Here is a 23,918-nt window from a genome sequence, read left to right on the forward strand (position 1 = left end):
GATAAATATATTTGGAAAAAGAAGAATCTCATATAGCAATCGCGCATATTAAGCACATGTGCTCTATCTTTACGTATATACAGGAAACTACAAATGAAAGAGGAAATAATAATATAAAAAAGCAGTACAGTGCACAGCTCTATACTACCTCCGTTCCAAATTATAATTTATTTAACTTTTTTTTATCATAAGTTTGACCACTCGTTTTATTCAAACAATTTGTACAATCATTGTCAAATTTAAATCATTCTTAGAGATCTTGTATTGATAAAACAACCCACGGTAAAAGAAGTGATATTTTGCATAAGTTTTTGAATAAGAGGAGTGGTCAAATTTAAGATAAAAAAGTCAAACAACCTACAATTTAAAATAGAGGGAGTATATACCATTAAACTGTCAAATTGAACATGGCGCGATAACCACACCAACCAACAAAATAAGGTTGTTTTTAGTTTGCGAAAAAATTTGGATTTTGGTACTGTAGTATATTTCGTTGCTATTTGACAAATAATATCCAATTATAGACTAGTCAGACTGTGTAATTAGTTATTTTCTCAACTGCATTTAATGCTTCATGCATGTGTTAAAAAATTTGATGTGACGGGTACCGTAAAAAAAATTTTAGAACTAAACAGGGCCTAACTGATATCTCTGATAATGGCAGGACACAGGCAGTACTACTAATAATTAAGCGAATGAACACCGAGTGATCAAAAACAGCAGACACGATTCTAACCCAAATAACAGGACACTGGACACCACTCATAATAGCTCGGTTCAGCACTTCAGCTCCCTCCTACTCATGACCGTGATCGTGTACACACTACACCCACACCCACACAGTACACACTATTGCTTCAAAAATCATGCATTGATCGACGACAACTTGACAGGGGGCCGGCCGTGCGTCCTCGCCGTCCTACTACGGCTGCCATGCGGCGAGCTGCTGGATGTTCATGGGGTAGACGACGTCGGTGCCGCCGTTGAATGCCGCCCTGCCGAGCAGCACGTTCACCCGCTCCGTCGGGTGGAAGGCGTCCCAGAAGATGTAGGTGTTGCGGTTCAGGCACGGCCGCAGGAACGGCAGGCAGGTGATCATCCCCCTGTTCCTCCCGATGCCGCAGCACCCGCGGTCGACCACGCTGAACCCTGCACGCACGCACAGACAACATACAGCAAGAGAACAAGTTCAGACAACCTTACAGTGGCTGATGCGCGTCTGCGATCGATCGTTCTACTATACGTACCGTAGGACCACGGGTTGCGGAGGATCTCGGAGATCATGGCGTAGTTGTCGACGTAGATGAACTTGGCGTTGGGGCGGTTGGCGTTGAGGCTGTTCACCATGGCCTTCACCTTGTTGTTGAAGGGGATGATGAGGTCGTCGACGTCCGGCGAGCACACGTTCAGGGGGCTCCGCGCGCGCATGTTGGGGATGCACGCCATCGACCCCACCCCGGCGATCACGAACCGGCGGGCGCCCAGGCCGTAGAGCGTGTTGAGCTGCTTGGCGTACTGCTGCACCAGCAGCGTGGAGTACTGGTCGCCGTTGTACTCGTTGCGGGTGTTGTAGTTGGGCATCAGGTAGTTGTTGAGGTAGTCGTTGCTCCCCATCCCGACGTAGAAGATGCTCCGCGCCAGCGTCGGCGCCAGCCTGGGCGCGCCGCCCAGCTTGCGGCTCAGCTGGTCCAGCGTCTGCTCGAAGTTCTTGATCTGCTGGTTGAACGGGATGCGCCCCACGAAGTTCTGGCCCGTGTTGTCCAGGATCCCCGCCGCCGCGGAGGCGAAGTTCACGCCGCGGAGGGCCGCGTCCGCCGACGAGGCGTCCGGGTGCGACGGCAGCAGCGGCAGGCCCAGGAGTTGAGCTGAAGAGGATAGATGAAGCATACGTGCATGGAAGAATCAAATTAAGTTTATTTCCTTGTTTGATCATTCATTCATCATCTATGTCTCAGAAATTTATTGGAATATTGCGGAAAAAACTGCTAATTAATTCATTGAATCATTGGGTCAGGTAATTAGTAGGTCCGTGCGCAACTACGGATTAGGGAGATTTGACTCCTGATTCGCAGGGCGGGGATATGATCTCGCGTGAGGCCCTTGTTCCTGGTATGTGGATTCTTGGTGAGGGTACGAATCCTTCAGGACGCCATGTTCTAGCACTACGTACGCATTCACTGCGTGCCGGCGTAGGGTCACATGGACACATTGATGCCACCAATATATATGCACGGCAGCTGGTACAGAATGACCCGCTGAATTCAAGCTACCGTGTCTAGACCCTCTGAGAGGGGAGTCAATAGCGAGGGGGGCAGCAGCGTTATGTCACCCGGGAAAAATATGAGTACCACCACCTCTCTCTCTCTCTCTCTCTCTCTCTCTCTCTCTCTCTCTCTCTCTCTCTCTCTCGTGCATCTGCATGCAATGCAACATGCAAGAGGTCGGTGGAGGCAATTTGTGTGGAGTGTGGACCATACGAACCACTACCACACTGGATCTCCATGCTTAAATTAAGCTAACAGACGTAGGCCTCAGTGTGGCATTCCGTGTTGTAAAAATCAGTTGCACTATTGCTCCTTCGAGTATACAAAGGAGAGAGGGCCTAACATTTGAGGCAATGAGCGTATCTGGTATATCTCGGATGTATAGTTGCCAAGAGTTGGAAACTTGTGGAATTGATGTACTTCTAGCTAGTTTCCTGAAAAATGTGTGTATACACAAACAGTCTAACCTCGAATGCCTGCTTTTGAGGAAATTGCTTCAGAGGGAGTACTGCTAAACTTCTAGCATAGGTTCTAGTTCTACTCAACAAATAGTGAGCTCAGGGGATGTTGTGTAGTAATAAATTGGAGAAATCTTCTATGACATTGCAAACTTCACTATGTTTCTCTTCTGCCATACAAAATGGGTTGCCCTCTGTACATGCACCCAATTACAAGAATTTGCCCTTAAAGGTATCATCCTTGGCCGTCAAAGGCGTAAATTCAGTGATAAAAATAATTGTTAACTTATATTTTGTATTTTTGTGAAAAAAAATTCTTCCTGGAGTAACTCAACTCTGAACAGTGCTTACTATATTCTACTGGACTCTGGCTGTGTTAGTTTGGTTGTGTTAGTTCGCGAAAAAGTTTGGGTTTTGGTATTATAACACATTTTATTGTTACTTGACAAATAATGTTCAATCATGGACTAAATAAGTTTAAAAGATTCATCTCGTGCTAATGTAATTAGTTATTTTTTTACTATATTTAATACTGCATGCATGTGACGGGTGCTGTAGGAAATTTTTTGGGAACTAAACAGGGCCACTGTTTCTTTGTTATAGAGAGGGGAGACATTTTAAGATGTTCTGGAACTAGCATTTGCGTTTCTAGACTTCTACTCCTGGGGTGTGTTTATATCCCACAAAAAAACCCCAACATCCAAACTTTCCATCACATCAAAATCACATCGAAACATTAAATATAGCAAATAATCCATGCATAAAGTACTAAATGTAGGTAAATAAAAAAACTAATTGCATAGTTTTGATGTACGTTGCGAGACGAATCTTTTGAGCCTAGTGAGGTCATGGTAGGACAATATTTACCACAAACAAACGAAAAGTGCTACAGTGTCTGATGTAACTTTTCACATCCCATTTTCCCTCCATCTAAACACAGCCCTGAAAACAAACGGCTGTGTTTAGTTCCCATGAAAAAAGCACTGTAGCACTGAAAAAAACATTATAGCACATTGTAGCACTTTTCGTTTGTTTGTGGTAAATATTGTCCTACCATAACCTAACTAGGTTCAAAAGATTCGTCTCGCAACGTACATCAAAACTATGCAATTAGTTTTTTTATTTACCTACATTTAGTACTCCATGCATAGATCATTTGCTATATTTAATGTTTCGATGTGATTTCGATGTGATGAAAAGTTTGAAAAGTTTGTGGGAAGTGAACACAGCCAACAAAATGTTGCACCAGACCCATTATGACATTACATTGTTATTATAGGTAGGATGAATTCTTTTTCAGTATTTCTCAAGATCACTGTAAAAAATGTGTTGCCTGCTTGCCTTCGCCCTTTACACAACACACCAAGTTTTATACAATCACTGTGTATCCTTGCTTAATTTTTTTTTCGTTCAGTTGCTCGTAGTATCGTGCAAAATTTTCCCTGAACTAGTTCGGAGTTGTAATTAAAGATGAACAAGGTCCCTACAACAATGAACAAGGTAGCTTGAGAACAGAGAGGGAAGCACTCCAGTAGCATGCATAAGCATGCACTGGTGGCAGGAGGCTCGTACCGATCTCGTCGACCATGGTGTAGCCGTTGGAGAAGCGGCCGGTGGGCCCGCCGGCGAAGTCGATGCCGTAGGGCGGGTAGTTGGCCTTGGCAAGCGACTGCAGGTCGTTGTTGTTGCCGTTGTCCGTCAGCGAGTCCCCGAACACGAACATCGCCGGCACGCCCGTCGCCGCCCCCGCCGCCGCGCCCGCGCCCCGGGCGCCGCTCCCGTCCCCGAACCCGGGGAACGTCCCGTTCCACGGCGGGAACACCTGCGCCGCCGCGCCGCCGAGGGCCAGGAGCAGCAGGAGGCCCGCGGCTGCCGCCATTGGACGGAGGGGGAGAGGGGGCGCGGTGGCTCGCCGGAGAGCTAGCTGAGGCTGAGCACTAGCAGTGGCCAGCGAGTGTGAGTGTGAGTGCGTGTGCAGGGTGTAGTGCGGCTGTGTGGTGTGTGTATATAGGCTGTGTGTTAGATGAGGTGAAAAGCGTAGAAAAAATCACATCAGTCACTGTAGCACACTGTAACATTTTTTGTTTTTTTTAAATATTGTCCTATCATGACCTAACTAGGCTCAAAAGATTCGTCTCGCAACGTACATCAAAACTATGCAATTAGTTTTTTTATTTAACTATATTTAGTACTCCATACATAGATTATTTATTATATTTAATGTTTTAATGTGATAAGAGATGTGAGGGATGTGATGGAAAATTTAGAAATTTGGTGGGAACTAAACACACCCATAAAGAGAGGGGTTTTGGGTTGGTTGGTGGTGGATGGATGGGGAGGGAGTAAATGCGGCGCCGGGGCTACCGCTGCCATTGCTGGCATGGCGGAGTTAATAGCTCTTCTGCTCTTTGGGGGAGCGTGCACGCGGCTGGAGGCGGCCATGGCGCGGTCCTGACGCGGCGTTGCGAAGTGCCGAGTGGATTGTGCCGCGCGTCAGTCGTGGGCCAGGCCGTACTTGGCCGGTCACGAAAACGGCCCAATATCGTTGTCTGGGCTGTTCTGCCCCGTTAAACGCGAACAAGCAAAATTTTGAAAAGAAATCTTGTTAATTTGAAGTACTAAATAAAGTCTATTTACAAAATTTTTTGCATGGATGAGTTGTAAATCACGAGACGAATCTAATGAACCTTGTCGGTACCCTGCAACAGGGATACCCACTCTTACTGCAGCAAAGCAGGACCCGCGTAGTTATCCGTAGCTGCGCGGGAGAGACGGAGTAGCCAGGCCCCACAGGCCAGGCTTTTCCCTCACCAGGCCAACGGCCCCGGACCGTTCCCCGCCTGAGGATGGGTCCGGTGGCGCCACGTGTCTCCATGAAAGGGAAGCTCCAAGCTGACCGCCGAAGCCTCGGACCCCCAGAGGGGTCCGGGACCTCCTACGCCCGTCCGGACTCCCCTCACCGTGTAGGGGTCCGAAGCCGCCACGTGTCCCGGAGGCGTGGGATCGTGCGCGAGCCTTCCGGAGGAAGACTCGCCCACCTACCGCATTTAATGCGATAGACAAGGCGTGCTCTGCCGCCGTGGTACACAAGACAGCCTTTTGTCAGGCCCCGCTGCGCGCCGCGTATTACCAAGGAGCACAGTGCAGCCGCCTGAGCCGCGCCCGCGCAGAGCCCGCCTGTAGCATTAAACGGATACGACAGCACGGCACTTTTCCATCATGCCGCCTACGCCGCAAGCTACACCGCCCGCTTAAGCAATGTGACGGGCGGTGTCACTAGCTGCGACGGGCCTGACCTGACAAGACGACGCTAGGACATGATGGACGAAGGGCTCCGGGAGCAGGCGAGGGAATCCAAGAGAAAGATCTCCTTTGCCTGCGACGCCATAATGCATGAACAGTGCGTTAGGTTATACTACATCGTTGGACCCACCTGTCGGGGATCCAACGACTGTGTACGCGCCCCCTTGAGATATAAAAGGGAGGCGCTCGCTGTGCACAGGACAGATCCATACAGACTCAAGCTCTCGCACCTCCTCACGCTTGTGGGAAGGCAATACGACACACAGTGGATGTAGGGTATTACGCTCCGGCGGCCCGAACCACTCTAAATCCTGCTGTGTTTCTTGTGTTCTGAAGGGAGATCGATCTAAGACTAGCTAACCCCCGAGTACACACCCTCTGGGCTAGGGCGGGTGCCTTCCGCCACCCGGCCGTGGTTTGCAGCACCACGACATTTGGCGCGCCTGTGTAGGGGGGAGAGAAGGTCAAGGAAGGCTCGGAGGCAAAGGGGCGCAAAGGCTGGAGGAAGAAGACGAATGCGGGAAAGCAACCATAGGATACGGTATGCCCCGTTATAAAGCCTGTCTCAACCAGCGCGCCCCGGAACCGTCGCCGGAACTCAAGCGACGCTCGCACCAGGAGTTAGCCGCCCAGTCCATGACGTGAGGGGCCCAGGCCCACCTGTCAGGGAGGGTGGGTAATCAACGGGGGTGCGAAAAGGCGGGATCCGAACCGTCGCCCGCGCGCGTGAAGCAAGGCGGAAGCCGAGCTGACGTGCGCGCATTAATCATAGGCGTGGCCGAGCTTTTCGGGAGCTGCGCCGGTGGTAAATGATCCGTTTACTCCGGCCGCAACAATGCCAAACGTCGCGCGTGTGACTAAGTGAACCGCTTATCGTGGGGCCCTTAGTCAGTAATCCGTTGCGACGTGATGAGGCAGCAACCAACCCAATGGGTAGTCAAAGCCGGTCAAGACCTGCAGAAAGGAGCTTCAAGCTATATAGTACCAAATCGCAGAAGTGGCCCCACCTGTGGGCTCGTACCTCCCCCAAGGTGGGCCCGGGGGCCACTGTCGGTACCCTGCAACAGGGATACCCACTCTTACTGCAGCAAAGCAGGACCCGCGTAGTTATCCGTAGCTGCGCGGGAGAGACGGAGTAGCCAGGCCCCACAGGCCAGGCTTTTCCCTCACCAGGCCAACGGCCCCGGACCGTTCCCCGCCTGAGGATGGGTCCGGTGGCGCCACGTGTCTCCATGAAAGGGAAGCTCCAAGCTGACCGCCGAAGCCTCGGACCCCCAGAGGGGTCCGGGACCTCCTACGCCCGTCCGGACTCCCCTCACCGTGTAGGGGTCCGAAGCCGCCACGTGTCCCGGAGGCGTGGGATCGTGCGCGAGCCTTCCGGAGGAAGACTCGCCCACCTACCGCATTTAATGCGATAGACAAGGCGTGCTCTGCCGCCGTGGTACACAAGACAGCCTTTTGTCAGGCCCCGCTGCGCGCCGCGTATTACCAAGGAGCACAGTGCAGCCGCCTGAGCCGCGCCCGCGCAGAGCCCGCCTGTAGCATTAAACGGATACGACAGCACGGCACTTTTCCATCATGCCGCCTACGCCGCAAGCTACACCGCCCGCTTAAGCAATGTGACGGGCGGTGTCACTAGCTGCGACGGGCCTGACCTGACAAGACGACGCTAGGACATGATGGACGAAGGGCTCCGGGAGCAGGCGAGGGAATCCAAGAGAAAGATCTCCTTTGCCTGCGACGCCATAATGCATGAACAGTGCGTTAGGTTATACTACATCGTTGGACCCACCTGTCGGGGATCCAACGACTGTGTACGCGCCCCCTTGAGATATAAAAGGGAGGCGCTCGCTGTGCACAGGACAGATCCATACAGACTCAAGCTCTCGCACCTCCTCACGCTTGTGGGAAGGCAATACGACACACAGTGGATGTAGGGTATTACGCTCCGGCGGCCCGAACCACTCTAAATCCTGCTGTGTTTCTTGTGTTCTGAAGGGAGATCGATCTAAGACTAGCTAACCCCCGAGTACACACCCTCTGGGCTAGGGCGGGTGCCTTCCGCCACCCGGCCGTGGTTTGCAGCACCACGACAAACCTACTTAATCCATGATTTACAATAGTGATGCTACAGTAACCATCCGCTAATTATTACTTAATCATGGATTAATTAGCATCATTAGATTCGTCTCGCGATTTACAATCCATCTGTGCAAAAAGTTTTATAAATAGACTTCATTTAGTACTTCAAGCAAGATTCCTTCCAAAAAAATTTTGCTTTTACATATGTAAAGCGAACTAAACAGGGCCTCAATATATATGCATTGCGATTGTAACTTTTGCAAAACGTTTCTCCCAAAGCGGGGATAGCATTTTTCTACTGCTCTTATGCCCGGCGATCAGCGTCATGTTGCAGCAGTTCGTTGTAGTATTTGATTTGATTCTCTTTCGCCTACACATCGCGCGGCTTTACAGCAAAATTAATAATACAGTCCGCTACTAGCTGTAAAGATCCTTGCAACCTATCTGTCAACCATTCATATAGTAGTTAGTCCTTCATAATTAATATAAATCCCACTTCTCACAAAATTTCTTATTTTTTTGTCAAAACCGGCAGCAAACTTGTAACCCGCTTCTCTTCTCTCTCATCTCTCCTCAACTTCAGCATTTAGCCTCTTTGCAGGCAATTCCAACTCATAGTGTCCATGAATAGTGTGTATGATGCCATATCATCAAAACACCACTTTAAGAAACTACACTTTACAACGTATGATGTCTTAGTGTGGTTTCTTATGAAACTCATTCACTATTGTCCACCTATTATATTTGTTCTCTATTTATTACGAAGACACCATTTTATTTTCAATGCACGACTTAATAGTGTTCAGTGCATAGGTTTATGTATCAATACTGGGTCTTGCATAAGTTTCTTTCTCTTTTCACTTTCTCTCATTTATTATGATGCCACATAAACTAAAAATTCTATGTTGCAGCATATTTAATACTATAAAAACTATTCTATATGGAGGATTGGAGACGCCCTTAGGCTATTCGCACTGGGATACTGAATGCTTCCTCCAGGGTGGATAGAGGAAAAATCCTCTGCAGCAGCGTTCCCTAAAAGGTTCTCTATCGTTCGGGATTATCTATTCCTAGGGAAGAAGAGGTGCTCCTCTATGGGAGGACGTGGCACCTGGCGTGGGCCCGCGTGCTCCACCCCGCTCTCGCGCCCGTGCTCGGACAGCACGGTGGCACCGCGCCCATGCCGCCACGGCTCGCCGGCGGAGGGACGAGGGGAGGGGCGGCGCGGACCCGCCATGGCCGCTGCCGCCATGGATCCGCCATGGACGCCGGTCGGGGAGGGAGAGGGATGACGGGATCCGCGCGGAGCTCGAGCACGGCCGCGTGCCGTGCATCCCGCGGCCTCCGTCTGCCGCACCGCCGGTCGAGTCGCGGCCGAGCTCCGCCCACCGCGTTGCCGGTCGAGGCCTTGAGGCGGGGCTCCACCACGCCGCCGAGCTTGAGGCGCCCGCCATGGCCCCGTGCGGCCGGTGCGCAGCAGGGAGGCGCGGAGAGGGAGGACGCCGCGGCGGAGCTCGTCGGCAGAAGGAGGAGGCATGGGGAGGGGCCGGCCGGAGCAGGAAAGAGAGACGGGGGCGAGGCGGGGGAGAACGCGGCTGTCAGCGTCCGCCTACTCTTCCGACGCCGCCCCCTGCTCGCAGTCCGCCTCCTCCGACGCGCCGCGCATGCCTCCTCTGCCGACGCGCCACGCAGGCCTCCTCTGCCGACGCGCGCGGGCCTTTGCGTACACGTCCGCGCGCCGCCCAAGATGCCCCAGGCCCGCGCCCCGCTAGCGAGGGAGAGGAGAAGGGAGGAGGCCGCCGCTGCCGCCATGGCCCAAGAGCAGAGCACAAGCGCGAGCAAGGAGGGAGCAGGGAAGAGGGAGGAGGGAGGTGGCGCCGCTGGATCCAGCCCACCGCCGCAGCCATGGAGGCCGGCGAGCTTGAGGGGCGGTGGCGGTGGCGGATGGAGCAGAGGAGGGGCGGTGAGAGAGCTAGGCGGTCGGCGGGGAGGCGTGGCCAGACCACGCGCGGCTCCGGCCGCCGCCGCCAGGGCCCAAGAGGCAACCTGCCATAGGGAAGTGGCCGGTGACTCGGCGAGAGAGGGGCGGAGAGATGGGAGAGGGAGGAGAGAGAGGGGGCGGAGGGGATTGGGTAGGAAGGAGGGGGGGGAAATCTGATAAGTGGGCCTCACACTAGGTAAAGGAGAGTTATAGAGGATACTCCCTCCATTCACTTATGATAGATATATTTGCATATGGCACAATGACCAAGGACACCAAGTGTGCTTATCAATCGAATTAATCACATTAGCCATCTCAACCCACATTCAAAACCAAGGGCTCCTCGTTTCTGCAGCCCACCGTGAAAACCAACGGACTGCTGCCGCCAATTCTCTTCCACGCCAAAAAGTTTTTCTGCGCGCCATGTTTTTTCCTCGCTGGCGCTAATTCCTTTCATCCGCAGCTCAATTTTTTTGCCATCTCCCGATCAAAACGATGCGCCCTATGCCTAGGCTTCCAATTTCTGTCTTCCGCCTATTTTTTCTCTTCCACCCGCGCCAAATCCTTCTCCTCTCCGTTTGATTTTTTTGGCATCGCAAGATGAAAACGGCGCGCCCTAATGCCCGGGCTTCCCTTCAAAACTTGAGAAATGCATCTATAAATACTCCACCATGGATTAGAAGCAGTCTGCAACTTTTCCCCTGCCTTCTTCTAGCCTCGACCAATTTCAGTACCAATGATGCCCGATGGGTTAGACCTCAATGCCGAACCTCCTATAGACTGGGATGAAATTAGTGAGTGGGAAGGGCATGCATATGAACTCGATTATGACTTGGTGTGGACTGATGAAGGTATTGGTTCTGGCTTGTTAGGATTTTGTAGATTCTAGTTTCGTTCATGTTTCTAATGACATCTGATGATTTCTTGCTGTAGGTGCCTCGCAAGAAGAGCAGTCTGGTGGTAATGGAGAAGGTGGTGGACGTGCAAGAGCTGCTGGACAACGGAGAGCCAACGTAGCTGCTGGTGATGGGTCTGCTGGACAACAACGATCTGACGAAGCTGCCGGGGCTGTTGGACATGCAAGGCCGTGTTTGGTTCTTACCGCGAAAACTTTTACATAAAAAGACGAACACATGCATGGAGTACTAAACGAAGTCTATTTGCGAAATCTTTTCAGGGACGGATGTAACTTTTCGAGACGAATCTAATGACGGTAATTAATTGATGATTTGCCGCAGTGATGCTACAGTAAACATTCTCTAATCACGCGGTCAAAGGCCTCATTAGACTCGTCTCGCGATTTACATGAGGGTTGTGGAGGTGGTTTTGTAATTGGACTTCGTTTACTACTCTAAATTAATGGTCAAAGCTGGAAAAAAATTCCATCGTTTTCTAACCAAACATGGCCCAAGAGCTGATGGAGGACCTACTGGACATGATGGAGCTACTGACGATGGAATAGCTGCAGCAGGTAACTTAATTCCAGTGGCAACTCGCTGATTCATTAGGATCGGTTTCATGTTTTAAGCTCGATCATGCCCGTTTCCTCTATGCATGACAGGTTTTGTCCCTGCTGCTGATGGAGAAGGCACTGGACAAGGATTAAATATATCGATCATATATGAATTTTTCAATTTTGGTAATATATCTATCATAAATGAATGGAGGGAGTAGATGAGTGCAGAAAAACTGAGTATAGAGGAGAGAATATCGATGATCAGACTAGAAATATTTTTTTAGGGAAGAAAAATAGTGGAGGATGATATTTGATCTTAAGCACCCTTCAACAGCGCGTACTACGGTCCATTCATTTGCGTGCTTTATGACGACAGTTGCGACAAGTGGAGTAGGTTCTTTCGCACAACGACGGCCATGCGCAGCCGACGGTCGCACCGAATCTCCACCCAGGGCCCAGCAGCAGCGACACAACGCCGCCGAAAAGGACCATCCACCTGCTGGAAGCGGAAGCGGAAGCGGAGCCTTCGATTCGAAGCCAGCCCAGCCCGATCCCGACCGCGTCCGGTCCGAGCCGTCGTCGCCACGGGCCCGGCCTACTACAAACGCCAAGGCCGAACCGGCCACGGCAACCGCAAGGCCTGCAGCGACCGAACCTCCACCACCCGCACACGCGCACCACCGCGCGTCCGCGCACGAGCCCCACCCACCACCACCACCGCACCGCAGCGAGCCGACGGGGAGGAGGGAGCGGGAGCACCCCGGTCGTCGCGGACGGAGATGAGGGGCGGATCCAGACCGACACCGGCCGCCGTGTTCTTCCTCGCCGCCGCCGGGATCTGCGCCCAGTTCGCCGCAGGTTCGCGCTCTCGATCTGCCTGTCGACCGTCGGATTTAGGGGGGCGCGGCGTGAAAGGGGGTTACCGGGAGATCTAGTTGCTACTTAGTTAGGCGGGGCACCGGATTGAGGAATCGCTACCACGTTTTTTTTTTGTTATAGAAAAGTATTACGATCTGCGTTTTGCAAGTCTGATTGAGTTGGAGACGGCACTTTGGTTGCTGATGATTTCGGTGGCTAGAGTGGGAATGTGGGATGAACTCGGTGCCTCAGGTGGGAATTTCGGAGGTTATCGCTATGATGTATGGCGGGCAGCTTAGTAGACTTTCAATTCGGCCTCTGATTCAAGCTGCGGTAGCCACTAATTTGTATCCACTCTTTATGCTGCGCGCGTGCTGGATCATGGAATGATCTTTTATCGTTTTTGAAATTGAAATTGTTTTGGGGATTGAAAATGTAGAAGGTAATAGAATCTTAACACCAAAACCTGCCTTAATAGATTCAAGTTTGTCTATGTAGCAACATGTTTCTGATCCCCTGAACACAATTGCAGTGCTTTACTACATTACTTGAGTCATCGACTCCGTAGTTCAGATTGTGTTCTGTTAAAAGATTAGGGTCGTGCCTAATAGGGTTGAAGGAGCACCCAATGACTATACTAACGACAGTGATGTTGCGGGCACCTGCCAGTGTCACCTTGTTTTAACTTCTTTTATATAGATGCCATCTATCATCCATGCTAGGTTTTCACATACGTCAATTACTCAAATTACAATTATTCTACCCGGAGTGGTAAAACCACATGGTTGATCTATTTGTGAGATAAAGCTACGAAAGTTAAATGTACAGAAGGGTCATTTTAGCCTAGGTAAAAAGGTAAAAACACAAGTGGCATATCTAGAATATTCTAGTGTTTGGACTGGCATTTTACAAACACAAACATCTCCCTAGAACCTTGAATCTGGAAAATAACAAAGACCATATACCTATTGCTGTGAGTACAGAATTTTAAGTGGGTCTCAGAGAGTTTTAAATCCCTTATCTATTCCACCCCGATTTTCTATCCTTAAGCCAATTGAAACACCAAATCCTTCTTTGTTTTAGGATTGGACCTCAAAATGTCTAGATAAATTAAATTGGTCCTAACTTACTAGGGTTGAGGTCATTTACCACATAAGTCCAATAAACAATCGAATAAGTCAGGTGTGTCGGTGAAAGTACTTGTTTCCTTTCCTTGCATGATGATTTAAAAACTATCATTCTGCTCTTTGAAGTAAACAAATTATGTTACGATATTCTTTGTAAGCAAATGATAAGTGGTTCCGAGAACTGAAGCTGTCCATGGCCGCCGTGGTGACACTTGAGCTTCTGGCTAGCCAGCTAGGATATGTATGGCCGCTGAATGCCATCTAGAGTTTGTTTCGCTTCCCAGCACTTTGTGTAAATTCCACTTGGTTGGTAGTGAAATGTGGTCGGTGCAATTGGAAACTACCAACAGTAGGTTTCTTGATCAGGAAGCAATCTGCAATTTTCCCTTAACTGCTGCCGAATGTTTGCATTCCTGATATTTTATACCATTTTCGAACTCTTGAAGATGTTTTAGAACTTTTTTTTGTACTTTTGGAGACATTGATATTTTAACTGTTATGTCCTTTTTCGTTGTTGTTATGTTACTTCATTTCCCTTCCGTCAAAAGCTCTGCAAGTGCTGACACGAATTAACAAAAGTTGCTACTGCATGGACTTTCAATTTCAGAATAATTAACTGCCTACAATGTTTGCAGTGCTAGCTGGTGATTCCAAGGATGATAAGAAAGCTGAAGCTCAGCCAAAGGGTCATACTGGCAAAACAGTTTTGTTCGCCCTCCTAGGTGTTGGGGCTGTCATTCTGTTGTCATTTTTCATTTTCAAGTATTGGCAGAAGAAGAAAAGGGAGGAACAACATGCACGTCTGCTAAAGCTATTTGAAGAGGACGACGATATTGAAGTCGAGCTTGGTCTTAGAGATTGATAATCTTCAATGTACAGCAAGAGTATCTTGGCTGACAAGGTAATTCCTAGGGCACCATAAATTGTATTATGAAAAGTATCACAATCCTGGTACAGTTTCATTTTCAAATTTAAAATACGAATTTATAAAATTGTCCACAGGTTTTGCTGGCTGGCCCTCAAGCATTTCCATGTTAATGTAAAGAATTTGTTGTATTTAAACTCGACAGACCTCCACAAGAAAGGTCTACTGTACTTTAGCTTTATATGGTGAACATCTGTGTGCAGATGCATCAGAATAGCTTCGATGAGGAAGTGAGGTTTGGAGAACATTCTTTGATTTTTAAAGTTTTCTCAATATACATACGCCTCAACTAAGCAATTCCTATACACTACGGCAATCTTTTTCGCAGTTCCCCTCTGTACTGATAGATGCAGTTTGTAGGTTTAAAGAGGCTTGAAATCAAATTAGTGTGTGTTTGTTGACTTGTTCCTGTGTTCAGTAATGGGCTACAGCTACTTTATGAGGGTTCCATAGTCTAATTCCTGATGCAACGCATTCTTTTTTTACCCCATTGAACATCTGTTATATTGCGTTGTTTACAACAAAATGTTACATTTATCAGCATGTTAACGGCTATTGGTATTTCGAGGCACTCCACAAACAGTTGGGTGCTGATTGATGGATTCAGGTTGGGATTTAACGACGAAAAACGATGTTCGTACTGAAACCAAACGGATCCCCCACACCCCGTTCTATGACGATGATATTGGCCTGCATAACGCGCGCTGTGTGTCCCGTTTTGTTTTATAGCAGGAGAGACAGCGCACCTCAGCAAACAGAAGGTGAAGAACCTGCTGCTGCTTGCTCTGCTCGCCGTCGCAGATCAGCGCCCGGGCCAAGCGAATTGAAAACCTTTGTTGGGCCCTTTTTTTTCCGGGACCAACTTTAGCCCATATATCGCTTGCTTTGTCATCATTTCCCCGCTGATCCGCACGGCACGAGAGAGCAGTGGCACTACAAACCCCTAAAAAAAAAAGCAGTAGCAATACAAACATTCTGCTCGTCGCGTCGCCGTCGCCGTCGCCGTGGAGCCGTGGCGGTGCCATGGGCGGCGGCCAACCGAAGCTCGGCGCGTGCCGTGGCGCGCTCGCGCGTACGGTGCTCGGCCACGCGTTTCTCGCCTCCCACCATCTCGCGCTCGGCCGGCCCAACCCGCGTTCTGCTGAAGGGACCGCGTGGCCGCCGAACCGAACTGGCAGGTGGGCGTTCGTCTCTTCGAGCGTGACGTGTTGGTCGGCGGCCCCACCTATCAAGTGCCGGCAGGATCCACGTGGACCGTGTTCTCAGAAGGGAAACTCGTGCCTATCGGAAGGGCACCCACAGTGTGCGAGAAAAGTGAACCGTGGATAAAAAAATCGAACAGAGTACATAGTGGCCATCGCCGTTTGTGTGTCAGGATAGAAATCGCATTATGCAGATGCGTCTAACCGACTATAACGAATCCATTGCAGAATTATGTGCAGGGGCGGACGGCCTGTTATGGCCCGGTATGGCGTGCGCCATACCTAAAGCCTAGCAAAAAATTTCATACCCCCGTATTTTTCAGTCCAGCTCATGTATCTAAGAGGCCAAGAATCCAGTGGCTAGCGTCCTAGCGACTCCCCGAGCCAGGACTGCCCCGAGCTCCCCTGTCCCCTCCGAACCGTAGCCGCACGCCCACGCCCGTCGTCCGCCTCCGCCACTCCGCCCTGGCCCCCGGCGCCCTCTCGACTCTCGTCGACCTCGCCCCGGCTGCCGGCGCCCCCTCGTCGACCTCGCCGCCTCGGGCCTCGGCGTTGCCGCGTCGCGCGCAGGCTGCGCCGATGCGCCCGCGGCCGGCCGGCCCCTCGTCGACCCCCAGGAGGCCAGGATTGTCGACCCCGCGCCTCGGCCTCGGCCCTCAGTCACTCGGTGGCTCGCCGGCTCGCCGCCTCCCTCAATCCTCAATTCATAGATCATTGATCAATTTACCAATATGAAGTTTCTTGATGAATTATCATATCATTGCTCATGCAGGTATGTGAACAAAAAAGGCAAAGTGATTGAAAGATTTTTGGGAATCAAGCATGTCAAGGAAACTACATCAGAAGCATTAAAGATTGTTGTGGTACAAGTTCTTAGTGCCCATGATTTAACTATTGCACAATTAAGAGGGCAAGAGTATGATGGGGCTTCTAATATGATAGGTGAATTCAATGGTGTTCAGAAACTAATCCGTGATGAGAACTCGTATGCTTTCTATATCCATTGTTTTGCTCACCAATTGCAGCACGTTTGGTCAACTTGAGAAGTGAAGGTTATGAGCCATTACTTGATGAAGCCAAAGAATTTTGCTGTGAGAATGATATCCCAATACCAAATATGGAAGATAATGTACCAAGATTTGGTCGATCAAGAAAAGGAGGGAGAAACAATATCACTCGAGATCATTACTTCCGTGTTGAGGTATCTTCGGAATTGCTTACTTGCTTTGCATGTCTTGATCCAAGGGAATCATTTTCTAAGTTTGATGTGAATAAGCTTGCTCGCTTCACGGAGATATATTTAGATGACTTGTCTTTTGATGATCGAAAAAATAAAAGATCAATTACAAACCTTTCTTATCCATGTAAGGAGAATTGAGGAGTTCAGAGTTTGTCAAGATTTTGCAAGCCTAGCACTAAAAATGGTTGAGCTCAACAGACATATGATGTTCTCATTGGTTTATCGTCTAATTGAGTTGGCATTGCTACTACCAGTAGCGACCGCATCGGTTGAAAGGGCTTTTTCAGCCATGAAGATAATTAAAATTGAGTTGCGGAACAAGATGTCTGATGGTTGGCTTAATGACTTAATGATTGTGTATATTGAGAGGGAGATATTTAAAGGAATTGATCTTCAATCTATCAAAAAGGCATTTCAAGTGAAGAAAGATAGGAATATGAAATTGCCGAAGCATCCTAAACGCAACCGGACTGAACGCAACTAATAAATTTATCGGTATAACTCTATACTCTAATTGTATATCTCGTATTACATTTAATATTTTAACTCTAATGTTTCACTACTAATTTATGTTTTCTCTTTGTTTAACAGCTTATTTTGGTCCCGTTGTTGATTTGATGTGTAATCTACATGTTTTTCTTCATTTAAGATACTTCTAAACGATGGTCTTGTTGTGAACTTTTATTTCCGTACAATATATGAATGTAGTCTAGAAATGCACCGTCACACCTAAATTTTTGGTTGTCCTCCGCCACTGCTACCGGTCCATGTTCTGTACATTTCTGGTACTGTATGAAAGTAAGCTTCGGACACTTAGAGTAGGTCAGTATTGAAAAACAAAATAAAACTTCTGGTGAGAGGTTTTACTGAAACTAGATATATGGGAAGTCAACCAGACTCCAAAGGGTGATGTTTTAGGAAATGCAGTCCTAACGTAGGAACTTGTACATTTATGCGCTCTTCTTTCTTCTTTCATAATTCAATTAGTTTCACTTGTTTTTATCTAATAAATAAAATATGTTGGCTCCAATATTCTGTTGTTGTACGCTCGTTCAACAGGAGTACGGCGTCATGGTTGGCAAGTGTCGAGCAACAGCTATGAGTAACCGTCCACTAAATATTGTGAAAATGAAACGGTGCTCTCGCTCATCGTTAAGTAGCCCCGGCAGAGATCAGCGGAAGAACAAGTTCAGCAATAAAGCTTGCTCATCACGCATAGACGAGCCTGAAGGCCTAGAACAATATACAAAACCTAAAGCCATCGAAAGGAAATTGGTTGTCAATAATGTCACGGCTGCACAACATAATGGTTGCGGCCAAAGTATATGTTTAGCAGCCGATAATTATTTTTTGTGAGCCATTGTTCTTAGAATAGTAAGAGAGTACAGCAAACCACTATTTTTCTTGAAATAAATTCACAAAAACATACGTATTGCACCCTCACTTAAAAACTACATTTTTAAAATCTAGCTTAGATGCTACTACATTATTTTCAAATAACTACTTTTCCTAGTAGTTGAAATATTGTATTAATGAAATGTGGGGTTTTATGCTTTTTTCAGCAAAACACATGTGTGCCTCTGTGCAACAAAAGATGTTGTTTCTTTGTAGGGAGAATTCTTGGGGGAGTCTATTTATCGTGCACGCAACTAGAATCGCGCACGTCGCAGAAGATCCGATGGCGGCGAGATCTGAGGCGGAGGCGGCGGCGGCAGCGGCGGCGGCAAAGAGGCGCCAGCGGTGAAGGAAGGCGGAGGCGGAGGCGGCTTCGGCGGAGGTGGTTCCGGCGGCGGAGGAGGCCGGTGAAGGGCGGTGGTGGAGGGGACGGAGGGGGCGGGGGCGGCATGAGAGACGGAGATGTGGGGGGTCCGTGCGACGCGAACGCCTCCCACCCTCGTGCGCGAGAATAGACCCCCCCGAATTCTTGCCATCCCAAGCATGTGCCACCGACAGCGTGGTCTAGGCCCACATTATTGAGACAACATGTGGTATCGTGGTGTATAAGTGGTTACGGAAATTCCAAGTGGAAAAAATAAGAAAATGAGGAGGCACCATAATGTTCTCAAACTCGTTTAGTCGTTTCACCAAAAGAAAAATGTACTAAATTGAAACTCCAGGTGTAAAATAAGAAATTGAGAAGAGTGTATCATAAACATAACATTGTGTTGAAACATGGGAACAAAGTGCGTACCTTCAAACTAGTTATCAAACTTATAGTTTAGGTTCTAGAGTAGGTGTGATTTTGAAATTTTTTAATCTTTACCAAATGAAATGTAACACTTTCCTCTATACAGTAAGGAAAAAAAATTAAATCCACCGTACCTTTTTCCCTGTAGCTGAGGTTGCTTCCCTCTTAAGCCCTTTTTATGCATGGGCAAAGGGGGTTGGGTGCTGGAAGTTTTTGTTGTCTCCAATCACTGTTATGTCAGTTTGTTGATAAGATCGCAACTCCAGCTATTTTTTCTTTTGCAAATTTATCTCAAAAGAAATAATAAAGAAACAAAAGGTGAAAAAAAGGAGTAACGATCTCTAGAAGCAGGCGGGGGCTCAATCATCCGAGCTGGACCAACCGGTGAGATACATTCACACGTCAGCGAGCGAGAGGGTATCCAAGGGCCAAGGCTCTCCCCTCCCTCTCCTGGGTTTGTCTCTTCCTGCCCCCCGGCCTGTCTCACTTCCACGGTTCCACCCACCCGCCCCTCCCTCCCACAAGGTGGCCTGCTGTTGTTGCTACGGAGAAGAGGACGAGCCAGCAAGCAACAACGGCAGCAGGCGGCCACAAAGGAGCTGCTGCCAACCCCTGCACAGCCTGGGCTCTGATCATTGATCGTCGACACAAGCTCAGCTATTACCTTCCCTTTTCATTTTTTATGCACACATGCATATATAATCCCACCCATCCGAATACTTGCTCCTTGGTTTCTTGGCACCTTTCTGTCCCTTTAGATTTCCTTGGATTCCGTATAGGCAGGGCCTTCTTCACCCCCCATTCATTTGCTCTGTATAGCTCCCTAGCTGTATCCTCTCCTGGTTTCTTGATTCTTCTTGTTGGGGCTCTTGATTCCCTCTGCACTATTTTGGTTCTGGCCCCAGTTCTTTGCCTGAAGATTCAATCTTGTAGAGTTTTTCTCTGAATTATTGTTGTTCCTGTTGTTGGATGCCATGGACGAGAGGATCCCACGGCCCCCCTTCTTCCAGCACTCACCATCCGGTGTCCATTCTTCCCCTCATCGCCACAGACCCATGTGGTCTTCTTCCTCTGATATGGAGAGGTATGTGACTCCAGCTACTGGTTTCTGTGTTCCATGTGACATCTCTGACAACATGTTTTGATTTCTGTGTTCTCGCCGATCCTATTCCTAAAGCGTTTCGAAAGTGAGATTTGGTTATTCTCGTGCGAGATTGCCCGTGCTTGATCCTCCTTACCATATTCGTGTGATTTTGGTGCCGATCAATGCGGCCCTGCTGCCAGATTGGGGATCGCTTGCTGATGATGTATTGCTGCAAGTGTTGTTGACTGTTAGTGGCTACTAGGAATAATTCAGCATTGTGTCATCGGTTGGGCGGTGATGGTTTGCTGATTCACTGCAGTGTGTTTAGTATTGTGTTCTGCAGCTTGTTTTACAGACCATTGGGTACTCATGTTTTGATTTTTCTGTTTTCAAAATACGAGTGTCTACTTCAGTATATTTTTTTTCTCCTGCAAGTTTCTGCAACATCTATATTTGATCGGACTAATGAACTTGTTTCCTTGGCAGATACCTTGCTGAGTTACTTGCTGAAAGGCAGAAATTAGCGCCTTTCATTCAAGTTCTCCCATTTTGTACCAGGCTTCTAAACCAAGGTTTATTTGTTTGCCATTTTGGTTTTAGTATTTTCCAATACTATTTATTAATGTAGCTGTTAATAGTTTATAATACAATCTGCTATAGGAGTAGCTTTTCACGATTTAGCCTATTGCTATTATTAGCTATTCATTCCTTCCGAATAATCTGCTGCACTTTCTGTACAACCATGTTCATCCTTTCAGCATGCTTGCTTCTGAAGATTTTGTTAGTTTCTGTTTACAACTCAGTTGTTGTAATTTTTTACCGATTTAATACACACCAAGGGTATTCATATTGCCTGTCCTACAAATTTATGGTTTTAATTGACCACCGTAGATTACTTACAAACCCCTATGCATATCATTTATGTAAACGCACCATTATGTTGCTAGAAATCAATATATTTACTAACATCATCTATTATGCAGCAGTGTTTCAGATGAGAATATCCATTCTCATACCAGCTTGTTTTCTTCAATGCAGAAATTTCGCGGGCATCTTCTTTGCCATCTATCCAAACTTTTGTTGAACCTGAGAGAATTGATCATGGTAGCCCCTTAAGATTAGCTGGCCAACCTATGAATGGTCAAACCATGGATCTAGATGGATGGTCGGGAATGCAAACAGAGGTTCTTCACATTCAAAATCATTTATTAGTTTTCTACATGCCCCAACTGTCTTAGCTCCATTTCATATTAGTACTCACACACATAGCGCTCAGAATTCTTAGCATACCTGTCATCAATCGTTTTGTATTGTCCATGACTTAAATTGAACCACATTTCTTTTTTCAGCATTTAGGAGTACTCCAATCCCCATCCATGGTATGGAATGGTGCTCCGGTAGTAGTTGGCAGCCCTGTCGTGAAAAAGGTTGTTAGGATTGATGTTCCAATTGACAAGTATCCCAATGTATGTACACCTTACTATTAGCTACAATATTTGTCTTTTTTTTGTTTAACTTCTCTTTTTATGTGCTATGCCAAATCCAAATTATTCCTAACCTTTTGTAATGATTAGTACAACTTTGTTGGTCGTTTGTTGGGGCCACGAGGAAACTCGCTGAAAAGAGTTGAAGCTACAACTCAATGTAGAGTATACATTCGTGGACGGGGCTCAGTGAAAGATTCTGTTAAGGTAATTAAACAAAAGTTAGAATCAACATTTTATTGTTGGTTATTACTTACTAAAAGGATTGCAACATTTTTAGGACCACTTGTATTCCGTTTCAGCACTTATCAAATTAGTTAAAAAATTGCATTAGTTGTATCATATAAGATTACAAAACTAAAGATGCTGTGATGACATGACCCAACCTATATGGACATAAGGCACCATTCATGTCTACACAAATAAAATGTTGACAACTGTTGAAGAATCAAACCCTGTTATGATGTCAACTACTTTTAATATTTTTCTGGTCTTATATGCTGCAATCAAGGACTGGTCCAAATGTATAATTTTGAACTTTGTGCTATGCTAGCAAGGAAAAAGTGCCTATTGCCAAAGCATAAAAATTCTTTTAGGATTTTCCACCCTGATTCCTGAATCTGAAATGTGTGTTGTTTCTTCTTTGATTCATTCCATGTATATTCTCACGTTGTTCCGTGGATAGCTGATACTGAGATAATTCTGGTGTCACTTCAGTTTTTGCTTATTGTAAAAAATACTATTATTCTAGGTAGAAATATCAACTTTACTGAAATATTTTGCATCTTCGAACGGCTCTATTTTAGCTGTCATTGTCACACAGATTCATATATGCTATGACTAAACTTTCAAACTTAAATGCTATCCTGATTCCATTTTGTCAAAAAAAAAGTGTCTGACTTGAAGTCTTGTACTCTAACCTATTTCCTAACTATAATTTGGATAAGAAATATATTGTTATGGAATAGATATTACTTGTGTAGTTGTGTTTACCAATTTTTCTCTTCTCCGGACCGTAAAACAAGAGCGGAGAGATTCTGAAAAATAAAAGCTGGCCTTAACAGGAAGATAAGCTGAGAGACAAGCCTGGCTATGAGCACTTAAATGACCCACTACATGTGCTTGTGGAAGCTGAGTCCCCAGCAGATACCGTTGATGCACGACTAAACCAAGCTGTGGCCATATTGGAGGATGTTCTCAAACCAGTTGTATGTACTCTTATTTTCTATCTGTCCTACTTGCTTCCAATATTTATCTTGCTTCTCCACTGGTATTACCGGTCTCGTTAACTGTTGTTATCCTCAGGATGAGTCCATGGATTACTACAAGAAGCAACAGCTGAGGGAATTGGCTATACTTAATGGCACTATAAGGGAGGAAAGTCCAAGCCCCCATCTTAGTCCCAGTGTATCTCCCTTTAATTCTGCCGGGATGAAGCGTGCGAAGACAGGGCGGTGATCTTAGTCTAAAAATGCAGTGCTTCAGGTGATCAAGATACTAGATATGTATATCAGATTGCGGATGTGCTGCACTGCGTGAGATGATTGTTTAGTCCTATTACTCTTTGTGTATCTAACTCTGAAATATTAACATTGTTGGTTGGGTGGTTAACTGGTTATAGGTTTTGGGATTGTAGTGTTGACAATAATCAGGGTTTTGAATGTATAAGAAATAGTTTCGATTGTTACAAATGGTTGATATTCTTGTGGACAACTGTGGTCTCAGTAAAATTATTGCACTGCAGTATTCTTCCATTACTCTTGTCCATTCTCTCCTTACCAAAGATTTAGTCCAACAATTCTTTCTTTCTTACTTTCTTGTGGCTGCTTGTACAAATGGTCGACTGAATTCAGAGCACGTGAACCTTTTTCCTGATCCTTAAGGCTCTTGAATTATTGCCTGCAAAATTGCTGCAAAATTCATTTGAGATTGTTGAGTTCCAAGCAGTTGGAAATTTTTTTACTAAACGTTCTTGCTCTTGAGAAGAGGGCGGTATGACCTATTTGTAAAATTATAACAGGATATGGCATTTGGTTTCAGAAAACAGATATGGCATGTGTTTCTGTCAGAAAAGAAAATATTTTTAGCAAGATGCTTCTCTAAATCCTAACTTCACAGTGCATTAGTTACGCATATTTTGGCACAAACTACCTATGTTCTATATCCCAATTATGTCATGGTACCTCCGTATGCATGTTGATGGTGTTTATACCTCTCCTATTCGCTTAGGCCAGTCTCAATGAGAGTTTCATGACATTAAATACTA

At 47.2% G+C, this 23,918-nt stretch overlaps 3 protein-coding genes and 1 long non-coding RNA gene across 5 annotated transcripts; 3 read left to right on the top strand and 1 right to left on the bottom strand.

Annotated features, from left to right (window-relative positions):
• Positions 1–646: 646 nt before the first annotated feature.
• On the bottom strand, positions 647–4,696 carry LOC120698652 (GDSL esterase/lipase At1g71691-like). The gene is made up of 3 exons (XM_039982358.1): positions 4,295–4,696; positions 1,248–1,865; positions 647–1,149 (listed from the first exon to the last, which is right to left on the bottom strand). The coding sequence occupies exons 1-3, from the start codon at positions 4,599–4,601 to the stop codon at positions 923–925; spliced, it is 1,152 nt and encodes a 383-aa protein (XP_039838292.1). The 5' UTR covers positions 4,602–4,696; the 3' UTR covers positions 647–922.
• Positions 4,697–10,310: 5,614 nt separating this feature from the next.
• Positions 10,311–14,857, top strand: LOC120698654. Of its 2 annotated transcripts, XR_005684975.1 has the most exons (5): positions 10,311–10,939; positions 11,022–11,172; positions 11,501–11,559; positions 11,650–12,402; positions 14,165–14,528. XR_005684975.1 is itself a non-coding variant. In XM_039982360.1 (3 exons), the coding sequence occupies exons 1-2, from the start codon at positions 12,324–12,326 to the stop codon at positions 14,389–14,391; spliced, it is 306 nt and encodes a 101-aa protein (XP_039838294.1). In that variant the 5' UTR covers positions 12,120–12,323; the 3' UTR covers positions 14,392–14,430; positions 14,532–14,857. The 2 variants fall into 2 exon arrangements, 1 of the variants encoding a protein (XP_039838294.1); XM_039982360.1 differs by lacking the exons at positions 10,311–10,939; positions 11,022–11,172; positions 11,501–11,559 and adding an exon at positions 14,532–14,857 and having other exon boundaries at positions 12,120–12,402; positions 14,165–14,430.
• A 2,121-nt stretch (positions 14,858–16,978) lies between these two features.
• Positions 16,979–17,619, top strand: LOC120698655. Its single transcript, XR_005684976.1, has 2 exons — positions 16,979–17,391; positions 17,488–17,619. It is a non-coding gene; the product is annotated as an uncharacterized LOC120698655 (long non-coding RNA).
• A 1,956-nt stretch (positions 17,620–19,575) lies between these two features.
• Positions 19,576–23,406, top strand: LOC120698653 (KH domain-containing protein At1g09660/At1g09670-like). Its single transcript, XM_039982359.1, has 7 exons — positions 19,576–20,168; positions 20,655–20,740; positions 21,207–21,352; positions 21,518–21,634; positions 21,743–21,859; positions 22,717–22,860; positions 22,958–23,406. Exons 1-7 carry the CDS (start codon positions 20,059–20,061, stop codon positions 23,108–23,110), a joined length of 873 nt encoding a protein of 290 aa, XP_039838293.1. The 5' UTR covers positions 19,576–20,058; the 3' UTR covers positions 23,111–23,406.
• Positions 23,407–23,918: the final 512 nt, after the last annotated feature.

Source organism: Panicum virgatum, chromosome 3K (genome assembly GCF_016808335.1).
Source record: "Panicum virgatum strain AP13 chromosome 3K, P.virgatum_v5, whole genome shotgun sequence".
Classification (NCBI taxonomy): Eukaryota; Viridiplantae; Streptophyta; class Magnoliopsida; order Poales; family Poaceae; genus Panicum; species Panicum virgatum.